The 21,062-nt window shown below is 34.2% G+C and overlaps 2 protein-coding genes and 1 long non-coding RNA gene across 4 annotated transcripts in view; 1 reads left to right on the top strand and 2 right to left on the bottom strand.

The window, feature by feature from the left end:
- Positions 1-1,131: 1,131 nt before the first annotated feature.
- Positions 1,132-13,810, bottom strand: LOC128015155 (microphthalmia-associated transcription factor-like). 2 transcript variants are annotated; one of them, XM_052598836.1, is made up of 10 exons: positions 13,716-13,810; positions 12,930-13,087; positions 4,646-4,849; positions 3,495-3,590; positions 3,249-3,366; positions 3,005-3,097; positions 2,488-2,544; positions 2,293-2,368; positions 1,992-2,139; positions 1,132-1,641 (listed from the first exon to the last, which is right to left on the bottom strand). In XM_052598836.1, the coding sequence occupies exons 3-10, from the start codon at positions 4,715-4,717 to the stop codon at positions 1,240-1,242; spliced, it is 1,062 nt and encodes a 353-aa protein (XP_052454796.1). In that variant the 5' UTR covers positions 4,718-4,849; positions 12,930-13,087; positions 13,716-13,810; the 3' UTR covers positions 1,132-1,239. The 2 variants fall into 2 exon arrangements, with proteins under 2 accessions (XP_052454796.1, XP_052454795.1); XM_052598835.1 differs by lacking the exons at positions 12,930-13,087; positions 13,716-13,810 and adding an exon at positions 5,232-5,348.
- Positions 13,811-18,473: 4,663 nt separating this feature from the next.
- LOC128015847 (uncharacterized) lies at positions 18,474-20,682 on the bottom strand. Its single transcript, XR_008184017.1, has 3 exons — positions 20,534-20,682; positions 20,148-20,269; positions 18,474-19,322 (listed from the first exon to the last, which is right to left on the bottom strand). It is a non-coding gene; the product is annotated as an uncharacterized LOC128015847 (long non-coding RNA).
- Positions 19,807-21,062, top strand: part of LOC128015846 (FERM domain-containing protein 4B) — a 43,817-nt gene continuing 42,561 nt past the window's right edge. The window contains exon 1 of the mRNA XM_052600041.1: positions 19,807-20,027. The gene's annotated coding sequence lies outside the window, so the exon portion shown is untranslated. The remainder of the gene's footprint in view (positions 20,028-21,062) is intronic.

Here is a 21,062-nt window from a genome sequence, read left to right as displayed (position 1 = left end):
TCAGTTTTGTGAACACCATCACAAATACCACAGATATCATAACATGACACCATTTGTCTGGTATTCAATTCAATAGTTCTCGTTTTTTTGTCTTCATAAGTCTTAAAAACAAGCACAAGAATAATGGATATTACTACAAGAATACAACTAGATTTGAATCAGATAATCAATATCATTTTTCCATTCCTGTCTTCTTCAATGATCCATAAATAAAACGTTATTTTTGAGCCCATATTGACCATATTGAAAAATGCAGTAGACATCTATGAACTGATAAAACACACTGTAGTAGAGACGAATATAGAAAAGACTTGTAAGAGATTTGTACTTTAGCTTTTCCGCAGCAAATTATTCATCAGAGATACCTAATATAATTATGATAAAAATGTGTATGTTTTTATCAATCACAATTTTGACTTGATTTAGATTTTTGATTGTACATTTAAAATTCACTGGTTACTGATTAAAAACACCAGTACATATATCTACCAGTACAAACTGATAAAACAAGATTAATGTACAAAATTCAATTGCTCAAATCTATTCTACCTTCTTTCCCATTCAATATATATCATATAGTAACATTAGTCTATCTTCTGCTTTTATTCACCAATTCATGTTACAAGACAGATCTTTGAAAATATGACACAGTGACACAGTATAAATCTAAAGTGTTCATGATTCCCAACAGCTTTCTCATGGTGGTATGACGAACAAACTTTCATATCAGTAAAATATTTCAGTGAGTTATAGCTAAAGACTGGACATGTGTTTGATGTTGCTCTTAGTGTTGAAGAAAATAATTGAATTGTGCAAGTCTAGACATGTTACTGGTAGCTCCACCCCTGGAAAACCTCTACCCCATGAAGTTAAGTTGCATTTGTGGACAATATCATGCCAACTCCAAAAATCACACTGTAGGATTTTTTTATTTTAGCTATTTTTCATACTGTTCTAGAGAAATCCTTAATAAATCAACACATTTTTAAAACTGGTGACTCTTAACTAGTAAACTCCAACATGATAAAAAAAAAATTATATATATATATATATATATATATATATATATATATATATATATATATATATATATATATATATATATATATATACTGTACACTAGATATTCAAAAATACAAGAAAAGTACTGTAATTAAATTTTCACTTGCACAGGTAACATATTATACAAAGTAACATCTAATCGTCTAATTTTGGTTCATCAAAAGTTTGTTCACAATGCTAAAAGCCATTTTCATGTTCATCCATACTGCTTCTGCTGCTGCTGCTGCTGTTGGATGGGATGGGGGAGCCAGAGGACAACAGGGGGTCACTGCTGCCCGCTGGAGACAGACTGTTGTCCATGAGCATGTCCTCCAGCTTGGTGGAGGCCTTGTTGGCACTGTCATAGACCCCTGATTCCCCTTCCTCCGTGGAGCTGTCGTTGTAGCTGATGGTGCCATTGTTGAGGTCCAGAGTGGTGGTACGGGACAGGTCAGGACTGGGCAGGTGTGGGTACAAATCGTTTGTGCATTCCCCCATACCAGGCTCTTGTTTGATGGCTCGAGCCACCAGCTCAGTGGAATAAAGGCTGGGAGAGGCTACAACGGCGAGTCCATGAGCACGGGCCTGCATCTCAAGCTCCTGGATGCAAACCAGAAATGACAAAATGTCATTGTGACAAAATGTGCATGAAAAGTTGTGTGTGTAAACAGTAGGGGTATTGTGAATCAAATGCCATGTGTCAAAATGAGGGAAATTCCCCATAATCAATTACTTGAGTGTAACTTCCGAATTTCATGCAACTGAAGCACTGAGCATACTTGATAAGCTTTCAAAGCAATGTTACGCTTGGCCTTCTAATAAAAAAGCGTTTTGTCTTAGGGCATGTCGAAAACATACTTGTCCACAAAAACTGATCATGTGACTAATTGCCGGGAGCTTTTAACCAATCACAGTATGTGTTGTGAGCTTTAGTTTACTATTTGGTTTACCTGAATACGAAGCAGGAGATGTCTGTTGGCAAGTTCTAGTCTCTTTTGTCTGTTTTCCAGCTCTTTAGCTTTATGCTGCTCTTTCTGCAGTCTCCTAATATAATCCACTGAAGCTTTCAGGATGGTGCCCTTATTCCACCTCATGTCTCTGCAAAAACGAGATCCAGACGGTTAAGCTGTAACTACTAAATTTATACATATTGGTATAAATTGGCTGAATATATAAATACAGTGTATATATATATGTTATTGTAAACTAATGTTTTTTTTTTTTATTTGAATATTAATTTTTGAGACTTACGGATCATTTGACTTGGGAATTAATGTCCCCAGCTCCTTAATTCTATCATTTATATTAAAACGCCGCCTCCTTTCAACTGCATGGATGGAAAAACCAATAAAGATTAGACATTATTATTATTAATATTATATTCTGTTATATTATACTTATACAAAAAAAATATGTTCATGCATACAAAGTAATGATCAGACTTACTGAGGTTGTGGTTGTCTTTCTTTTGTCTCTCTTTTGCAAAGGCTCTGACCTCTGCTTCTGAAATGAGTAATTATGTTAACTGAAACAACTTTCTTCTTAATTAATTAATTAATAAACGTCACAGTTTTAACATCAAAGCTATAAGTCTTTCTATTACAGAGTTCATATTTTCAGCCCTAGAGAACCAATGTATTCTAATCTGTTGCTGTGTGGTAGAAAATTTTCAATTAAATGTAAAAATGTCAGTATTTAAAAACTAAGCATTTTTAAATGAAGTAAAAATGTGTGAGTTTGTATGGAGCATGTTTACCAATCAAGTGTCCATATTGTGTGCAATTACTTTCTACTGTATATCAAATACACAGGTAATTTTTATACATGCTAACTGTGCATTTGGGTTAAAAATAATTTTTCTTTACTTAATATGTATGTAAATGTAATTTCAAACTTAAAACTTGTTGACACACATTAGGCAATTAAATAATATGATTCAAAGGCAGAGGAAATGGAAACATACCTACTGGAAAGCCTTCAGGCCTTTGATAAGTCTCAAACTTGCCACATGATCCAGGCTTGTCCATTATGTGCATCATGCCAGGTCCTGGGGCAACTATTTGATACAATATATCTGACATTGATATTGTGCATTTGGAACTGCACACAATATGGATACTTTTACTATTCCCAAGAATGGTGGGTTTTGGCATGGTAACCAAAAGTCGTTATAAACATTAATTACAGGTAAGATAATGTCATTTTACCAGATAATTCCCTTTTGACGGCCGGTAGGTTAGATGAGCAGGAGCTATTAATGGTAAGCCCAGCTGGAGAAAGAGCATGATTGTTGTACATGTCCATCAGGTTTCCAGAAACTGGAATCTGAAAAATGATCAACCATATCCACAAAGATTTCAGTGCATGTGTTGACTGTTCAGTTGATTATTTGAATCTTAAACATAACAAATGTGCATGATCCTACAATCCTGATCATATATTAGGTTCTTTACCGTATTAGTCATTTGAAGTCCTGCATCCATAAATCCTAAAATGTCATCATTGTAGCTTGATTCCAAACCTATGATGTCTTCAATTACATCGTCCATCTGTAACAATTCCAATATAATATAAAACAAGAGCATAATGTGTTGACATCACCTTCTAATTACAGTGCTTTATGTTAGTAATACAGTCATAACCTGGCTAAAAAGAAATGCTAAATCAATAAGATAATTAACTATTAAAACATACATGATATACCACATACATGAATAATTTCTTAGAAGTTCTATGCTTTTTTTCTCAGCTGACACCTTTTACTTTCCTAGAAACTCTTACAGCACTGATGTACTTAAGATCAAAGACTATACTGTGGCATCATCAATCTCTCACAGACTCTTTGAAGAGACAGTGAGAAATTTTCAGTTGTGCAACTTTTTTTTTTATACATCTAATAGGCCTCAGCATGCAGTTTCTTAATACTCATAACAATTTTCATCCTTGATAGAGCTACGTACATTACCATTCAAAAATTTGGACAGGGTAAGATTTTTAAGAAAACAATACTTTTATTCAGAATATTTCCCTTCTATTTGTAAATGCTTTTTTTATTTATAAATGTTTCATTATTCATTAAAGTATCCTGAATTTTTTTTTATTAAGGTTTCCACAAAAATATAATATGAATATAATAACTACAATTATAAGAAATATTTATTGAACACGAAATCATGCATATTAGAATGATTTCTGAAGGATCATTTAACACTGAAGACGTGAGTTATCATGCTGAAAATTAAGCGTTTCCATCACATGAATAAATTAATGTAAACAAAAAAAGTTATTTTAAATTGCAATCATATTTTCATGAAATTGTTTGTGCTATATTGTTTATCAAATAAATGTAGCCTTTGTGAGCTTAGTAAACCTTTGAAAGTTTTGAAAGGTAGTGTGTATAAAAATATTTGTAATAATAAAAATATCCAAAACTTCATGCTTTGGTAAAACATAAATCATCTGGAGAGGCATTCTTGTTTTCCCTTTTCCTTATTTGTCTATGGACATTATTCACACACATAACTAAGCTGCGTTGGAATCCTGTCACAGTATTTACCATATTTTGACACTATAATTTGGCTCAATATATTATTTGACAGTCTACCTCTTTCTCACAGTTGAGGGTGAGAAGTGCCATAGGGCTATTGGGACCACTGGCTCCTGGTCCAGGGGGCATTCCGTGCTCTGTGGGCTGGCTGGGCTGTGGGCTTAAGTTGGCTCCCAGTGCACTGGACAGGTAATGCTTCACCTGCTGCCTCTGGGTTTGTTGGAGGTGGTACTTGGAGGGGCTCTCCAGGTGGGTTTGCACCTGAGTCACAAACAGAGAGGTGATGCCAAAATGGTTAGACAGACATTCAGATACTAATACTGTGTGTTATCTGCACATATAATTAATTTCTATTTTGCAAAGAAAATTATATATTTTTTAATAGAATAAAATATTAGGACTAAATGCATTGCATACATTAAAATAATTGTATAATTGCTCTGTGTATAAACACTGCAAACATGCAAAGAAAAAAGACAAAATGCACAGGCTTGCCTATGATTCTGAGAATCTTTTTAAGGTAACACACTAGTCTGATTAGAAACAAACAAACAAAAAAAAACAGTTGATTAACAAATGTAATCAATGCCACAAAATGTTAAACTATTTCTGTTTTAGATCAATAAATAAAGTCTCATCTCACCTGGTAGTGACTGTACTCTAGCATCTCCAACATGTTAAACTTAAAAATGTTAGCTTAAAAAATATTCCCTTTGTGTATTCAGTTTATGATGTGCAAAAATGGACTAGTCGTTTTGGCCTGTTGAAGATATCAATGCCAAAGGAAGGACTGAAGATGTATTTAAGGGGCTGGGAGGGGACTGCTGTTCTCATATTGTTTTTTTTACCAAAACGATGAATTTATGCCTTTATAGAGTTCATTTGACGTCACCAGTCCATTTCCACAATAGTCCCATTGAAAAGATGGGTTACTAGTGTCTAAACTGAAATAAGCTTACGGCTAACTAACGTTTCATGTTTAGTTCCACTCATCCTGCATAAAACATTGTTTGTTCTCAGCATCCGGCATACAATCACTGCCACTGTTAGTCTATAAACAAGACAGTTTAAGTTGGAGTTATCTCTGAAATGTTGAAGGGGAAAGAAAGGAAAGAGAACTTTGTTTTCTGATGGGCCTTTGGTAATTGCATTTTTTTAAAAGTTGAAATATTGTGCACACGTATGTAGGTACACACAAACAAACTCAAAGTCGTACAATTCATATCCAGTTGAACTACTGGTTTAGGACCTACAAAGGCATAAAGAGGCAGTGTGCTCTGTTTTCTGTATATACTGTAGCCTGTTGTATATTCATTATGTTATGAAAACAGTTATCCTTAAGCAACCACTTCTCAAAAATTTTTAGTAGCTCATTTTGGATTCATACATCTGCATAAAAATACAAAAAGCTTGGAAAAGTATAAACGCTAACAACCATTAAAAAGGGCATATAAATAAATCAATAAAATGTTCCAAAAATTGTTTAATCATCATTTACATAACCATTTTTTGTGTCTTTTGCATGTTTGCACAAAGCACATGTGTGCATGCATACATTAGATATCCAAAGGTTTCCAAATTGTTTATGCATGCCTATGACCTGCTCATAATAAGCATGGGATTTGTCCGATCAAAGATTAATATCCATTTCATGGAAGTGCCTCAGGTACTTTTAATTTCAAAATTTGAATCTGTTAGACCGTAGAGCTGTTATTTAAAACCAATAAGAAATATAACTGCAAGAAGTGATTACTGGGATCCAATCAGTTTAAGGGATTTATTGAATCTAAGCTGTTAGCAAATGGGCCTATTAGAAATTTTGGGCTGACATCACAATATCCACGATGAAGAATATTGCAACACATATACAATCTGAAATGAAGTGTAAAAGTATAATACTTAACACAGTAAGCATACTTACACACAGACACACACATTGTGTTGTAGACAGAGATTTGAAGTAAATAATAGGTAACAAAATGCTTACTGCAATCTTCTCTTTATAACCCAATTTTCAGGTCTCACTGAAATCATAATCTGGTTTAATTGTAAAATGTAATTTCTCAATATAATTGAAGTGGTAAACTTTGACAAAATGTAATGTTACAAACAGTAATTTTATAATGTCTAAATATGAATCCAAAAGCAACACCTGTAAAAATTATTATTTTTCTGAGCAGGCTTGTTTAGAATCATATGCACAAGTGGACTTAGTTTTGTAGAGTTAGGAGTTATAGGCCTTTGGGTGCAGTAGGTACAGACCATATTATTAAATGGACCTGTTATAATTGTCCAAATGCAAAATTTCATAATTGCTTTGATAATTATTGACCTAGAGACTCCTGAGAACTATACTGCACTGATTTTATTGAATTTGAGTTGAAAACCAAGGACTAGTTCGCAAAAGTAGGTTTATTGAAGGGGTGGTTCACTGGGAGTTTTTTTTTAGGCTTGATGGGGTGCAGTCCAACATGTGTAAATGCTTTATTTTAAATGGATGCTATTATGCTTTTTCACTTTTTCAACTTTAGTTAGTCTGTAATGTTGCTGTTTGAGCATAAAAAAATGCAGAGCATGTGCAGAGCAGGGGGATGCAAAGAGCAGTATTAAAGGTATACTCCAAAATGAAAATTTTGTCATTAATGATTTGACCACATGTTGTTCCAAACCCATTAAAGCTTTGTTCATCTTCGGAACACAATTAAAGATATTTCGGATGAAAACCTGGAGGCTTGTGACTGTCCCATTGACTGCCAAGTAACTTACACTGTCAAGGTCCAGAAAAGTATGAAAGACATTGACCCTGGGCATTTATAATATTTATATAATAACTTTTTTTGCACCGAAAGAATGCAAGGGGGGAAAATATTAGGTGCTACTGATCCTCTGCATAATGAGTGTGTGTTTATTTATACATTCTTATTTAAAAGTGGCCAGACATCATAAAATGAGTCACGTGTGGATTCTGTAGACAGCAGTGTCATCATACAAATTTAGTCAGGGCATATAAGAACACTATAAAATCTTTGATCTTTTCTTTACTTTCACTAGTACTATCATTCTTAAAGTTGGGTTCAATAAAAAAGCTCCTCCTGAAGAGAAGCTTTATTCTGTAAATGCCTACAGATACTGCATCTATGGAGAGACTCATAAATTCATAAATAGTTTTATCATCTTCCCACAGGATGGTTGAAGGAGGTAACAGTCAATAGTCAACCTTGTCCTTGAGGAGTTGGTGACATTTTGTTTGGGACTTGAGGCTGCTAAAGTGCAGTTATGTCAGGGGCTTTTCATTAAAAGACAGATAGTAACACTATGCATAAAGCCACAATTAAATACATACACATTATTATAAACACTTGTTTTTTAAATGTTTTAATAATTCATTTTTTAATCTAAACTGAAATATGTTATTAATAAATTTAATCCATATTGTATTGGAACTTGCAAAAATAAAATAAAATAAAACAATTAACCTCAAGCACTGACTAAATGCTTCAATTAAGTCACCTGTGTCTTTGATAAGTTGTCTTCGCGACAGGAGGTCTTGAAAGTGCAAATTGAATTTTGAAAGTAAAATTTGACCTTAGCAAAAGTGGTTATACTATTGATAGTGTGTGTGTGTGTGTGTGTGTGTGTGTGTGTGTGTGTGTGTGTGTGTGTGTGTGTGTGTGTGTGTGTGTGAGAGACACAAATAAATTATTATAAAGAAGAAATGCAATGTAATAGGGTCTTGGTCTCTAAAGTTCTTGTTTTTTTTTTTTTGTTTTTTTTTTTTTTTGAAGATCCATTGAAACATCTACATAAAATATATTAATAAATTAATAAATAAATCAACTCTTTAGAGCATTTTACTGCAAAAGAGTATGCCATCCTTCTTTAACAGCAAACTAGCAAAAGGTTATCAAACATAGAAGACGAAAGAACAAACAAGAAAGAAAAGAATAGAAAGAACTATTCATTCCACACTAAACTTTGCTGACAATAACTGATCTGTAGCCATAAGTTTATGGCAAATTTGAACTTTTATGTCAACTTAAAGACCATAAAGCATCAGTTAAGGGGGCAAAGTTCAGACAACTTATGTAGTGGTGAAAGTGTGGAGAAAAGAATGATCTGAACGGCACACAAAATGTGCATGACCAACATCCAGCTCATTTAAGACAATAGACACTTTGTATGAATGAGAGAGCATTTGTGGAAAAGAAGTGCATTTATGAATGTGTGCAAGCTTGTACGATGCATGTGCAGATATGTCAAAGAAAACGTGAGTGTGTCTAACTAAAATATATATCACCAAGTGGCATTTATGTTAAGAAAACATGCATAATAACACTTTACAAGCAAATTCACAATACGTTTACATTATAAAACAGATATACTATAAAAAAAATGCATTTAGACTAGGCCTGTCAGTTTAACACATTAACTTAATTAATTATTTTTGAAAAACATTAAAATATTAGACCCCTAGACCTGTACATCATGTTATATTTCATAAAATTCACTGTTGACAAACATGATGCAAGGCAACAACTTCATAAATGCTTTTTAATACAAAAGTTCAGTAAATAAGAAGTTACTATTGTAATGAAACTCAAATATTATTGAGATGGCTTATATGTCCAAATATTTTTGGCGCTACTAAAATTGTGAGACAATTAATTTGCAAGTGTAGCTTGCGAAAAAGAAATTATTATAATAATAAAAAAGGGACACAAATTATTTATTGCTTTCTTTGTGTGTGTGTGTGTTAGATTTAAATGAAAGCCTGAGGGGTGTGAGTTAGCATTTGCCCTTAGTGAAGAGACATTCACGTTACACATCACGGGCCATGATGAAGACATGCAGCTCAAGAGGAGGGGTCTGAGACAAAAGAGCTTTTTCTCCAACCATATTCGTGCGGTGTGCTTTTGGGCCTGTGGCAAGAGGCGTTAACAAGAAAGCAGCAGAGTCTAACCAGAATGGGTAACACTGGACTATTGACAAGGGAATACAAAAATGCACTTGCTTAAATGATAGACAATACTGCTTATGTGTGCAGCTGAGCTATACTGTCCCAAGTCAAGTCTGATATAAATTAATTAAAACTCCAAGACAGATTCGTTATGACAGTCGGTGGGCCAGGGCAAAACTGAATACACTGTATACCATAATGTGGGCGTTGAGAGCACAAATATTTGTCACGGTGTCAGAGGTTGGAGAAGTCACACAGGCCAAAAACAAAATGAATGATGACTTTATATTAAGACAAATATAGAAATAAAAGGCAATTAGTCACTCTTTTGAAAATGAATCATACACTGCTCACAAATCTAAGATTATCCGGCAGATCTGCAGAAAGACTTATGGCTAATAATGAGGACAATTATAAGTTAGGAGTCTCTTCATAGGCAAAAGAAAGCTACATATTAGATCTATTAGATCTTTTGTTAAACAATAGATTTAAAAAAATATTTTTTTTAAATGAATTTAAAAAGAATAAATTGGAGAGGAAAACAATATCTAAATAGAAACTCTATGACTGTTCAAAATTGTCAAAATATCCTCTAAGTAGATCCAAGTATAAAATAAAAAAAAAACCTTTGTTAGATGTTTTCTTTACTTTTCCATGAAATATAACTGTGTGCAGTTGCTAGGAACATGTGACAATTGTGTAAAACATGCATTAATACAATTAAAATATTACAAAAACTTCCAAATAAACAAATAACTTAAATAACATAAGTGATGCCACTGTCTAAAAAAATCCCAATTAGGAAATGGACTACTGAAACTGCACTATTACAGAACTTTTTTACAAAGGCATTATTGTATATTAACACAATATGCTCTACAATACAGTGCAAAATTTCCTAAACAAGAAAAGTAAAAAAATAAAAAAAAGTTTCTGAATGGCTCACATTTTCTAACTAAAAGGGGGGAAATGTAAGAAATAATACGAATTTCATAAAAGAACTAGTAATCATACATATTGGCTACTATTACTGTATTACTGTAATTACAATACGACCAAAAAATAAGATGAAATTATGTGTAGTGTATGTCTCAGGGAAACTTTTTCAACTGTGATACTCAAAGTTAGAAAAGTTGTTTGTTTGTTTTTTACTAAGTATATGTGTTAAATGTTTATATATTATTAAGCAGCCCTTTGCATGTATCATCAAGCTTCATTAAAAACCCAAAACCTTTGAATGAACAATTGACACATCTCTATAAACCTGCCAGCAAACCAATACAAGCTATACTTCTCAGAGATCGGCCTCTTTTTTTTTTTCACAGAACAAAAGCTCTTTTTTTGTTGTCTAGGTTTTGACAGAGTACAGCGCCTTAAGTCTCATCATCTCCTGAAGCTGCTATACAAAGCCAGAGTTGTGTATGCATACGGACGAGTCCTGAAGCATCCCAGTCTGAAAGGTCATCCAAACCACCAATGAGAGAAGCAGACAACAGCAAGCCATTCGCACGTGGAGCTGAAATCTGATGGTATTTAAAGTCATCTGTTTTTGGAAAACATTTGCGGGGCTATCTTACTGGAGCAATAATTACAATGATAGCATGCAAGCTTTAATGCATTCTATTCAGTCACTTGAAGCTATGAGAACAGACCATTGTGTCACCAAGCAAATAAAAAATATTGCTGAGAAATTTTCTTACTTGCCTATTTTTACTAAATAAGATAATTAAGTTATCTAGATTTTTTTTTATAAACACACTCTACAATATATATATATATATATATATATATATATATATATATATATATATATATATATATATATATATATATATATATATATATATATATATATATATATATATATATATATATATACATACATATATACATACACACAAACACACACACACACACACACACATATATATATATATATATATATATATATATATATACATACATACATACATACATATATATATATATATGCACTAGGTCCACAGTACAGCAAGCCTCTATAATGAATTGAACTTAGCAAAAAAAAGTTTCAAATTGAATTGTGAGCTTATATTTCCACGTTGCTGGTCATGACGTTAAACCCTGTAGATAGGATCCTATCCTGTCACCATTTCAAAGAAGTCAGATTTTTTTCTTCAAAGAAATTTGAAGAATGAGAACAGCAGTCCTAATTATAAGCATTCTTGCTTGAATTAATACTGAGTGTGTGTGTGGCAGAACTGAGTTTGCCTTTGTCTTCGTATCTGAGCTGATTCCTTGCTTATTTCTGGTCAGGTCAGAGGTAATTCAGCTAATTAAGGGTTCACCCAATCTCTGGTCAAACCCATCTGAGCTTAATGATTTCACTTTTCTGCTTCAGCAGTCTCTGCCTGGTACCTCACAAAAAAGTCTGCTTTGTGGAGACATGGACTAATCTATACTGTATGTAGAAATCATATTTTGGGGACAAATTTGATATATATTTTTTATTATTATACTAATAAATAGACTCCTCATTTCAAGGCCAAATAAAATGTTTCTAACATGAGCATTCAATTGAGAAAACACAAGCACACAGAAGTGTCTTCAAAATGTAAAAGGTTGTCAAAAAATATGAAAATGCATTTCAAATTAAACATAAAAAAAAAAAAAAATGAATGTAACTCTAGTATACTTTGAATTCACCATTTTCACAGCCTTAAAATGGATGATACCTGCTTTTACGTAATCAAATTCCTTTGTCAGCAGAAGTTACCTTAATGTTAGAAACTAATCGTGTACCGCAAAATGTGCTATTGACAAAATACTACACAATCAATATAGTATATTTTCCACAAATGTACATAATTAGAAATCCTTACCAGATACTTTCAGCTAGTTCCTTTCTGTCAGAAGGGTCTTTTTTGCCGCCAATGAAACTACTTTGTGTGTCTGTGCATGAGATTCACACTATCCCCTTCTGAAGTCCACTCAGACCAACCAGAAATCAAAGCCATGCAAATACGTCAGTGTAGTGGAGCAAATAGGATTAAACATTTTGAACGCCAAAAGTCTGGAAACGCAGCACAAATTAGGAGAGGAATTCACTGAGTACAGATTATCCCCCATTTGGATTTAACACAGTTTAGTCTTTAACACCAGTATTCTTTGGCCTAAAAGACACAGTCCATGGAATTTTCTCTGGAGGCCGAGATCCAACAACTGGGATCGTCACAAAAAATCCAGTGGAATATAGCACCATTGTATCTCAGAGATCGAGAAAGTAACCTTTTGTGAGTTAAATCATGTCCATGTTACAAAATGAACAACTTAATAGGAATTGTTTAATTTAAAAGTCTCACATGCACAATGGTCAGAATAATCTATATCTATTGAAGACCTCACCTTTAGTGCTTCAACGGTGAGTCAGTTGTACAGGGTTGGGGTTTATCTGGTGGGCACTCTAACACGAAGTTCCCTAGGCCCCCTGATGGTCTGGTTCATGTTTCTTCTCAAGAATCTGTTCTTAGCATCATCCACAGATGAGTAGATTGGTGATGGCACTGTCTATGAGATATACATGCATACATGAGTAGATATGATGGATCGAATGTACAGTGGTCATACATAGACCCAAGAAAATGAACACACGAATACCAAAAATGCACGTGGCATAGAAAAACAAATTTACTTACTCTGAGCTTTGAGAATCCTAATAAGGTGATTATGTGAATGACAAAAATAAGTACATTGGAAAATATGACAAAAAGGTGGCACAGCTGCATCCACAAGGAAGTGGCAAGAGGAACTAATAGACGCAGACAAGTTACAAAAAGGAAACTCCTTGTCTATATACACTGTGATTTAAAAAAACAGTGTCTAAAAACATCCCTGATGTAACATAAGCTGTTAATAATTAGAGGCAAAACTGTTCATTAATGTATGATGTGCTTGTGACCACTACATTTAAATTTAAATGCCAAGCAACTGTCAGTGCTGTCTAGATTCAGTTCATTCAAATGACTCATTCAGAGTCCAAAACAGTTAAGATTATACAAATTAAACTAGACAGTTTCAAGCCATGATTAAATTGATTAAACAAACATGCAATCATAAAAGATCAATATATCAATATAGTTCAATATATAGTGATTAGGCTATTTGGTTAAGGAAAATATAAACATACTGTACCATCACACTCTTGCCGCTCCGTAAAATGTGTGAACAAATGACTAAATTCAAGGCTGGCCTCGACCTGATGAGTCAACATCCTTTCAAAGATGCTTCTAAAAGTCAAAAGAACAACTCAGCACAGCATAAAATAAAAATAAAACTATTGAAGTTTTAATGTTTTGGAACGTTTATAAAGCTGGAGAAATTATCTAACATTAATGAAGAGACAACATCCATAAATATAAAAAGAAGAACTCTTACCTATTGGCAAACACTGAATTTGTTTGTAACATGCACACACTTATTTAGATGCATAATACTTATTTAACTGGTCTTGGTAAAATGAGGACAAGTGCATGAAAAACCAATGGAACCTGTCTGAACAACCTGTCAAAAACAAACTATTTGCATCACATCTAACTGTACTGTTCAATACTCAGGAGTGGAAAATTCCAACAGTGGTTTTTCTGAGTACTCTCTGTCAGAGACATGTGAAACAGGAAAGATGGAAACATGACTTGTGTATCCAGACTTTAAATATAGCTGTAAATGTGCCCATTTCTGTGACAGGTTGCTGCATGTTCTTTCACCTCCCTGGATATTATAAAGCCAGACATTAGCACTGCACCAGAGAAATGCTGCGGTGTAAAAAGAAATGAAAACTTAAGTTTTAATGCAGATCAAAGAATATTGAATAACTAAACAGACACACAAACATATTTAAAACGGATTCAAAAAAGGAACCACATGATTTATGTATTTTTTTTTATTTATGCTGTAAATGTACTGTTTTTATCTTTTTCTCTTTTTTTATCAGCTATTTCTAGCTAATTTAACCCATAGAAACCAATTTTGTTTGTGCAACCCATTCTACTAATGTTTATTTAGTAATGTTAAATAATGAAACCAATTAATTAATTAAAACATGACGTACATTTTTGAAACATTTTCAAACTCAAAATTCTTTATTCTAAACCTGCATTTTGAAAAAAATTCTAAATTATCTTACCATTTGCAGTGAAAAATTGTATTTCATTTATCATGAAAAACATTTTATGGAATGATACCGCTTTGGAAAGTATACAGCATGAATATAATAATATATTTTTTATTATTGCAAATCTATTTTGATATTTCAATGAATAATTAGATCATTTATTAAAAGAAAGTAAGTTTTATATTATATAGTTTTACAAATTAGTTTGTTTTAATTTTATTTAAATACTTATGCTTCATATTTTTCAGTTATGAGCAGTAAAACATACCTAATTCCAACCCATAATATAGCAGGAACTTTGACATACTTTTATTTACACTTAAATTCCAGCTTTAATTTTCTTTTTTTTTTCTTTTTTGTACTATAATACTTTTTACAGTGAAGAAATTTTACAAAGCTATTGACATCAAAAAGACAAATGATGTACTGTGTATGATATAAGTGCTTATTCACTTTTCTTACATGAGCAATGAAGGCATCTCTCTTCAGGCCTGTGTGGAACATGTCTTATCAACAACCAAACCTAATGCCAAAATTCATAACACTGTTACAAAACCTTCACTTATCCAGAGGGACAGATACAGCATAGAAACACCTGAAAAACATGTGAGCTACCGAGGTTGCTGAGTTCAGATATGTTACGAACAGCCTCCAGGAAAATACCTCTCAAATGAAACTGTGCTTTCTCAAGCTGAGAGCAGTGCTTCCAGTCCACAAGCTAATTGCAGACTAGCCTCAAAGACAGAGCATGTCAATCAAAAAAAAAAAACAAAAAAAAAAAACAAGGAAATCAATAAAAACATTTACATTCACATCAACAATGAAAACTATAAACCTAAATACTTGAGTACAATTACTTGAGAAGGGTGGATTTAAGGCCTGGGAAATTTTGAATAAATGCCAAATATATAATAAAATACTCCAAGAAACAAGAATTGGATTGTAATTCATCTTTAATTGCAGTACCATTTGAAACACTTAAGATTGTTCAAATGGATTTAACCATTTAATTCAGCTCTTGGGAGTTCTGGGGTACAACATTTAAAATATTCTACTGCAATTTAAATACTTCCAGGAAACCAAAGGAAGGACTCACAAATTATTATTTTTTTTTGGTAATCTGTGCAGGGTGGTCTTGCCATCGCAACCAAAAACACACTTCTTTTGTGACATTTCGGTCTCTCGCTCTGATCAGTGAATGTCTGTTCTCTGCTATACGGGAGCGCGCGCTCTTCCGGGAGAAGTGCTCTTAGGACCCATATAAGGAAATTCCGCTCCATCTAACGTCACACAGAGCCATACTCGAAAAAAACTTTCCGAAACTTGTGACAAACCGGAAGGAGTATTCCAAAAATACTCCTTCAAACGTACAACTTAATTTTTGAAACTTTGTCCATGTTTAGCATGGGAATCCAACTCTTTAACAGTGTAAAAAACTCAGTATGCATGAAATAGCATTTCACCCCCCACCCCCTTTAATCTTGTTCCAGCTGAATTTTTAACCATTACTGCCCACTTTTTTGTATCAAGTCTCATTTTCTATTTTGCGATCATGCATGCTTCTGGGTAAAGTAAGCACATCTTACAAGATAAGATATATATCAATGAGCTCAGGATCTGTTGAACAGCCAATCTTCCAACATGATCTTGTCAGTCTGTGAAATCTGACTCCTGCAGCTCGTGTTGGTGTTACGTATAGGGGAGCGTGAAGACAGGGTTGGATCCAAATGCAGCTTTATTAAATCAGTGTAGTTGAACAAGTAGTGTCAAACACAGGCAAAACAGGTATAGACAGGGTGAGACAAAAGAGTATTCCAATAAACAGGCACTGGTCATGGCAGGCAGCAAATAGTCAAAACAAGGTAAACCGTCCAAGCTCAAAACACAAGCCAAGGCAAGAAAACACATGAACACTCACTATGTAGCATACGCAAACGCACTGAGAGTGTGAGCAACCTTAGTCGGTTTCATCAGGTGCACGCACTTGGCCCAAAGTTAATTTCTGGTCTGTGTTTGTTTATCAGTCTGGCTATGGCGACATCTACAAACACAGTTAAAGTTAAGGTGATGAGTAGACTGAAATTGGGCTCAGTTGGTTGTGCTGTGGGATGTTTAACCATACATTTATTTATCTTTGGCACCGAAGCTGACCGATTTTCCAAAAGGCTTCATTGAATAAACTTGAGCATGTATTGCACATTGAAAAATCAAAATGAGACACAGGTGTTTATATATATATATATATATATATATACATACACATACACACACACACACACACACACACACACACACACATATATATCATTGTATTTCTGAAGGAAGACTATCTTTAATAAGACTATTCAATTTTTGATGTCATTTTCTTTACATTTTGCATGTTAAATGCCTGATAAAGCAGCGAAACTTCGGTTTCTCCCGCTTTAAAGCACCTCCTGCTGGCAGAGAATGAATTAGCATTTTCAGTAAATCTGATTCACGCAGCAAACATATTTTGCCAGTAATCAAAATAATCTACTCTAGAGGGACTACTTAGCTGTTGTTATTGATCCTATTTGGAAGTTTACAGGAAGTTAAGTTAGAGCCACCAAAGGCGCGCTTGCGCAGTTTGTTTATGTTGTTGCTGTTGAAACCATAGACAGTAAAAGAAATGGACAAAGCGACCCCATTGGGAACTCAATTGAGACAAGTGAAGCCCATTTTTAGCTATTTTTAGCACTTCCGTTTCTGATGCACAGACTCAAACTAAGCTTGATGACGTCAGCAACCTGTCTGACAGATGTAAATCTTCTAGTAGCTGTGCGTGAAAACTGCCATCGTTAATCTTGCAGAGACGGCGAGCTTGAGCGGGAAGTTCTTTGGCGTGGCGAGAGTCGAGTGGTTATGACGCAATCGTTAGCCTATTTTTACCTATTTTATACGGGGCCATAATGTAACAAAGAAGGTAATGGAGCCCTTTATACATTGTCGTGTATCTTTAGAAATAAATAATGGACAAACGGAGTCTTTAAACACCTCAGATGTAAAGTTATTCGCTGTCAAAGTGACGCCAAAATGAATGGGAGTCAATGGGAATGCTAACGCAAGTGAAGTTCTGCTACAAGATGGTGGCACCCGGCCGACTTCAACTTCCGGTTGACTTCCTTGTCGCCTGGTTGAGACGTGCTGCTGATGGAGAACAGTTGTGAGTGTAATTTGTTCCAGGTACGGGTTTGTGGGAAATGTAGTCCATGGTGAGAATTGACTGGTTTCGTGACAGTTGGATGAAGGGTTGTCAAGTCCGCAATTTTTCATGGAATCAGGCTATTTTTAAACTGTTGCCGTGGGTACATTTCTCTTGTGGGTTAAATATTTGAATTATTATTGCATAAATTAGGCTACAGACTGAAATGCTTGTATTGAATTTTTTTTGCATCATATCCTAAAATTGCTAGTGCTGCTGTTGTGAAGGATGGCCGCTGGTAAGGAAGCCTTTTAGTTGTGTTTATGATCAATGTGCATAACAATGACTGTAAAATATTATAATATAGTGGTATTTTTTTTAGTTTTTTTTAAAATGTTTTTATATAGTAATAATATTAGAACATGTCCAGTTTAAGAGATGAACAATAATTATAGATAACATATATCAGCATGTTTATAATTATTTACATAACAAACAATAATTATTAAATAAATAATACTAGCACTGCCTTTTCTAAACTAACACAACATTTGACACAAGTTAAATCAGTCTTTTCAGCCTTTAATTAAATGTTTCTCCAGTAGATGGTGCTGAACATTTCTACCTGACCAGTCAGACCAGTCAGAGATGTTTTATCCACTAGATGGTAGTAAACAATAGCTTATCTTGAGGAAAAGGGAATATAAATCCATTGTCTTTGCACAGGTCATTTTATTATCTTATGATAGACATAAAAGACGATATAATTTATTAGTTTCAACATTAATGCAGAGAATTTATGAATATATCCTTTATTAAGGAAATCATGTTTTTCTGAAGGCATCAAAATTGTTCCTGTAAGAGTGCTTTATTTTATCTTATTGACAGTATGACAGTATGGGTTCTTAATTTTTTGCTGTTGTTATTGTTTTGATGTGAAAATAACAACTGCAAAGCCTCCTCCCCTCCATTTTCCTGCAATACTAGGCCTATTGTTTCTGTTTTTGAGAGCTTTTCTGTTGTTTTGAGGACTGACACTCCCCCATCTCTCTCCCTCCCTCTTTCACAAGCTCTTTCGCTCTCTCGCTGTCTGCTTTTTGACGTATTGAAAAAAAAGTTGCATTTTTGGTTTGATAAGAAACGCCTACATGCAGTTACACTTTTGACTTCAATCAGTATGAAGTTCAAGGTGCCATGTCCTTCATCAGGGATGCCATATATGTCATAACAAATATGTGTTGTGAAAATGTCCATTCATTTGCTGTGATCGCTGAGGTGGAACTCTTCTCCAGTGACAAGCCCAGAGAACTCATTAACCCACCTTACTGGATAATCAACTGAATCAGAATGGATGTGAGAGAGTGAGGCATCGCAATGCCATCTAGCCATGTGTGAAATCACAGAGCTGGACAAGATGAGGTGGCAATCCCTAACACTCCTCCTTTTCTTTATCCGAGATAAGGGTCTAAGAAAAAAACATCAACTTTATTATGTATTTTATATATAGGATAATGGTTATATAGAACTTATTATTAACTGCACACACATGTGAGAGGTGTAGGATATTGGATTGAACTTGTCATTATGATTACGAGTGTAAATTTTAATGTGTGGGAGCTTCCTTTGTATATTTACAGTGTTCTTTGGACCCACCAAGTCAAATAAATGTAATTTGTGATTTACTTTTTTTGATGACACACTAAGATTCTTCAATAAAGAAAATAGACAACATTACTATGCTAAATATCCAAAATCATTTGGTAATATTTTGTATATCATGTGCATATAACTACTTTCTGTGTACTCACTGACACTATACGTTTTATTATTATTGTTATTTTTGTTTGTTTTTTCGCCTCGCGTCAATGGCGTTCGCATAACCATGGCAACTTCCGAGGGGAATCCGTCTGCTCAGGCTGGACTGACTGAACGGAGGAGGGGTGAATGTGTGACGGACGGAGGGGACTCGACCGACAGAGCTGTTTCCTCAAACCTGATATGAACTGTATCACCGGCTGCTTGTGTTTTGGGCAACGGTTTTCCTTTTGTGTTCATGACTTTGGACGCGAGGTCACGGAGACTATCCTAACAGAGTTATCCTAGCCTCCGGTAACAAAAAAGACAAAAGATTTTCGCAAACCTGGGGGCTTGAACACAACAATAAAGAGAGGTAAGTTCCGCTTGTTACTGAAAGGGCTGCGTGTTCTGCATGTTTTTTCCCCTATGTTGTGCTTTAGGGATAAAGAATATACAATATTATAACAACTTGAGGATAAGAAGTTCAGCTTACGTTATGTTTGATATATGACGACCGCACGTACGTTAAATCTTGACTGACGTCAGAAACTTCACCTCGTGTGCCATGGTCACTGTGCACTATGTGGAATACACAAACAGCTTATTCTTCTTTCTCTAGGATCATGCAAACACAGACAGATATGATTTAAACTTTGCGGAAAGCGTTTCTGGTGGTGAAATACAGGGAGCACCTGACTCCTCATAAATGAGCGTTCAGTTACTGATTACAATGTAAAAAAAAAAAAAAAAACCTTTTCCTTGATGGTAGTAGCTGAATCACACAGTTACTCTTTGTAAAGTTGTAGTTTTTTTTCACAAATATAAAAACTGCGTTTTAAACCTTGTGTCAAACGGTCAAACCTTGAACAATATGACTACCTGGAGTAAGGTGTGTGCTTGTTTCCTGTTGACACATGTGAAAGCTGTTGATTAGAAACCCAGGCTCAATTTAAAGCACCAAGAAAGACAGAACTCCATCAAAAAGCCCATTTTCTCCATCGGTCCTGCAGACACTGAGTCTGAACTTCCTGTTTCCTGAGAAAAACAAACAATAGGAGACATCCTGATAGTCTGTGAGGGTGATGCATTTTAGTCCAAATTTAAGAAGGATAAGAAGTGCTTTTTTTAATTTTAGGGCTTGTTTTAGGGAGCAGATAATGTTATTTGGCTAAATCAAAATGAAATTTAAGGGAATCAGTCGGTTATATTTTTAAAGGCGAGGAGTTTTTATTTTATTTTTAAAATTCAAAATTTGATTTACGCCACAATTGGTTATATTTTAGCTGTTTTTCTGTTAAAAGCACACACACACCTTCAAACACACATGCATACTAAAAATGAGGTAGGCATTGTGTTGATCCTACTTTGGCAGTTCAGTTTCATGCATTAAATAAGGTAAATTTACCCA

The sequence above is a fragment of the Carassius gibelio genome, chromosome A6, assembly GCF_023724105.1.
Source record: "Carassius gibelio isolate Cgi1373 ecotype wild population from Czech Republic chromosome A6, carGib1.2-hapl.c, whole genome shotgun sequence".
Classification (NCBI taxonomy): Eukaryota; Metazoa; Chordata; class Actinopteri; order Cypriniformes; family Cyprinidae; genus Carassius; species Carassius gibelio.
Note: the sequence above shows the minus strand (reverse complement) of the source record. Positions and strands in the feature narration are given on the sequence as shown.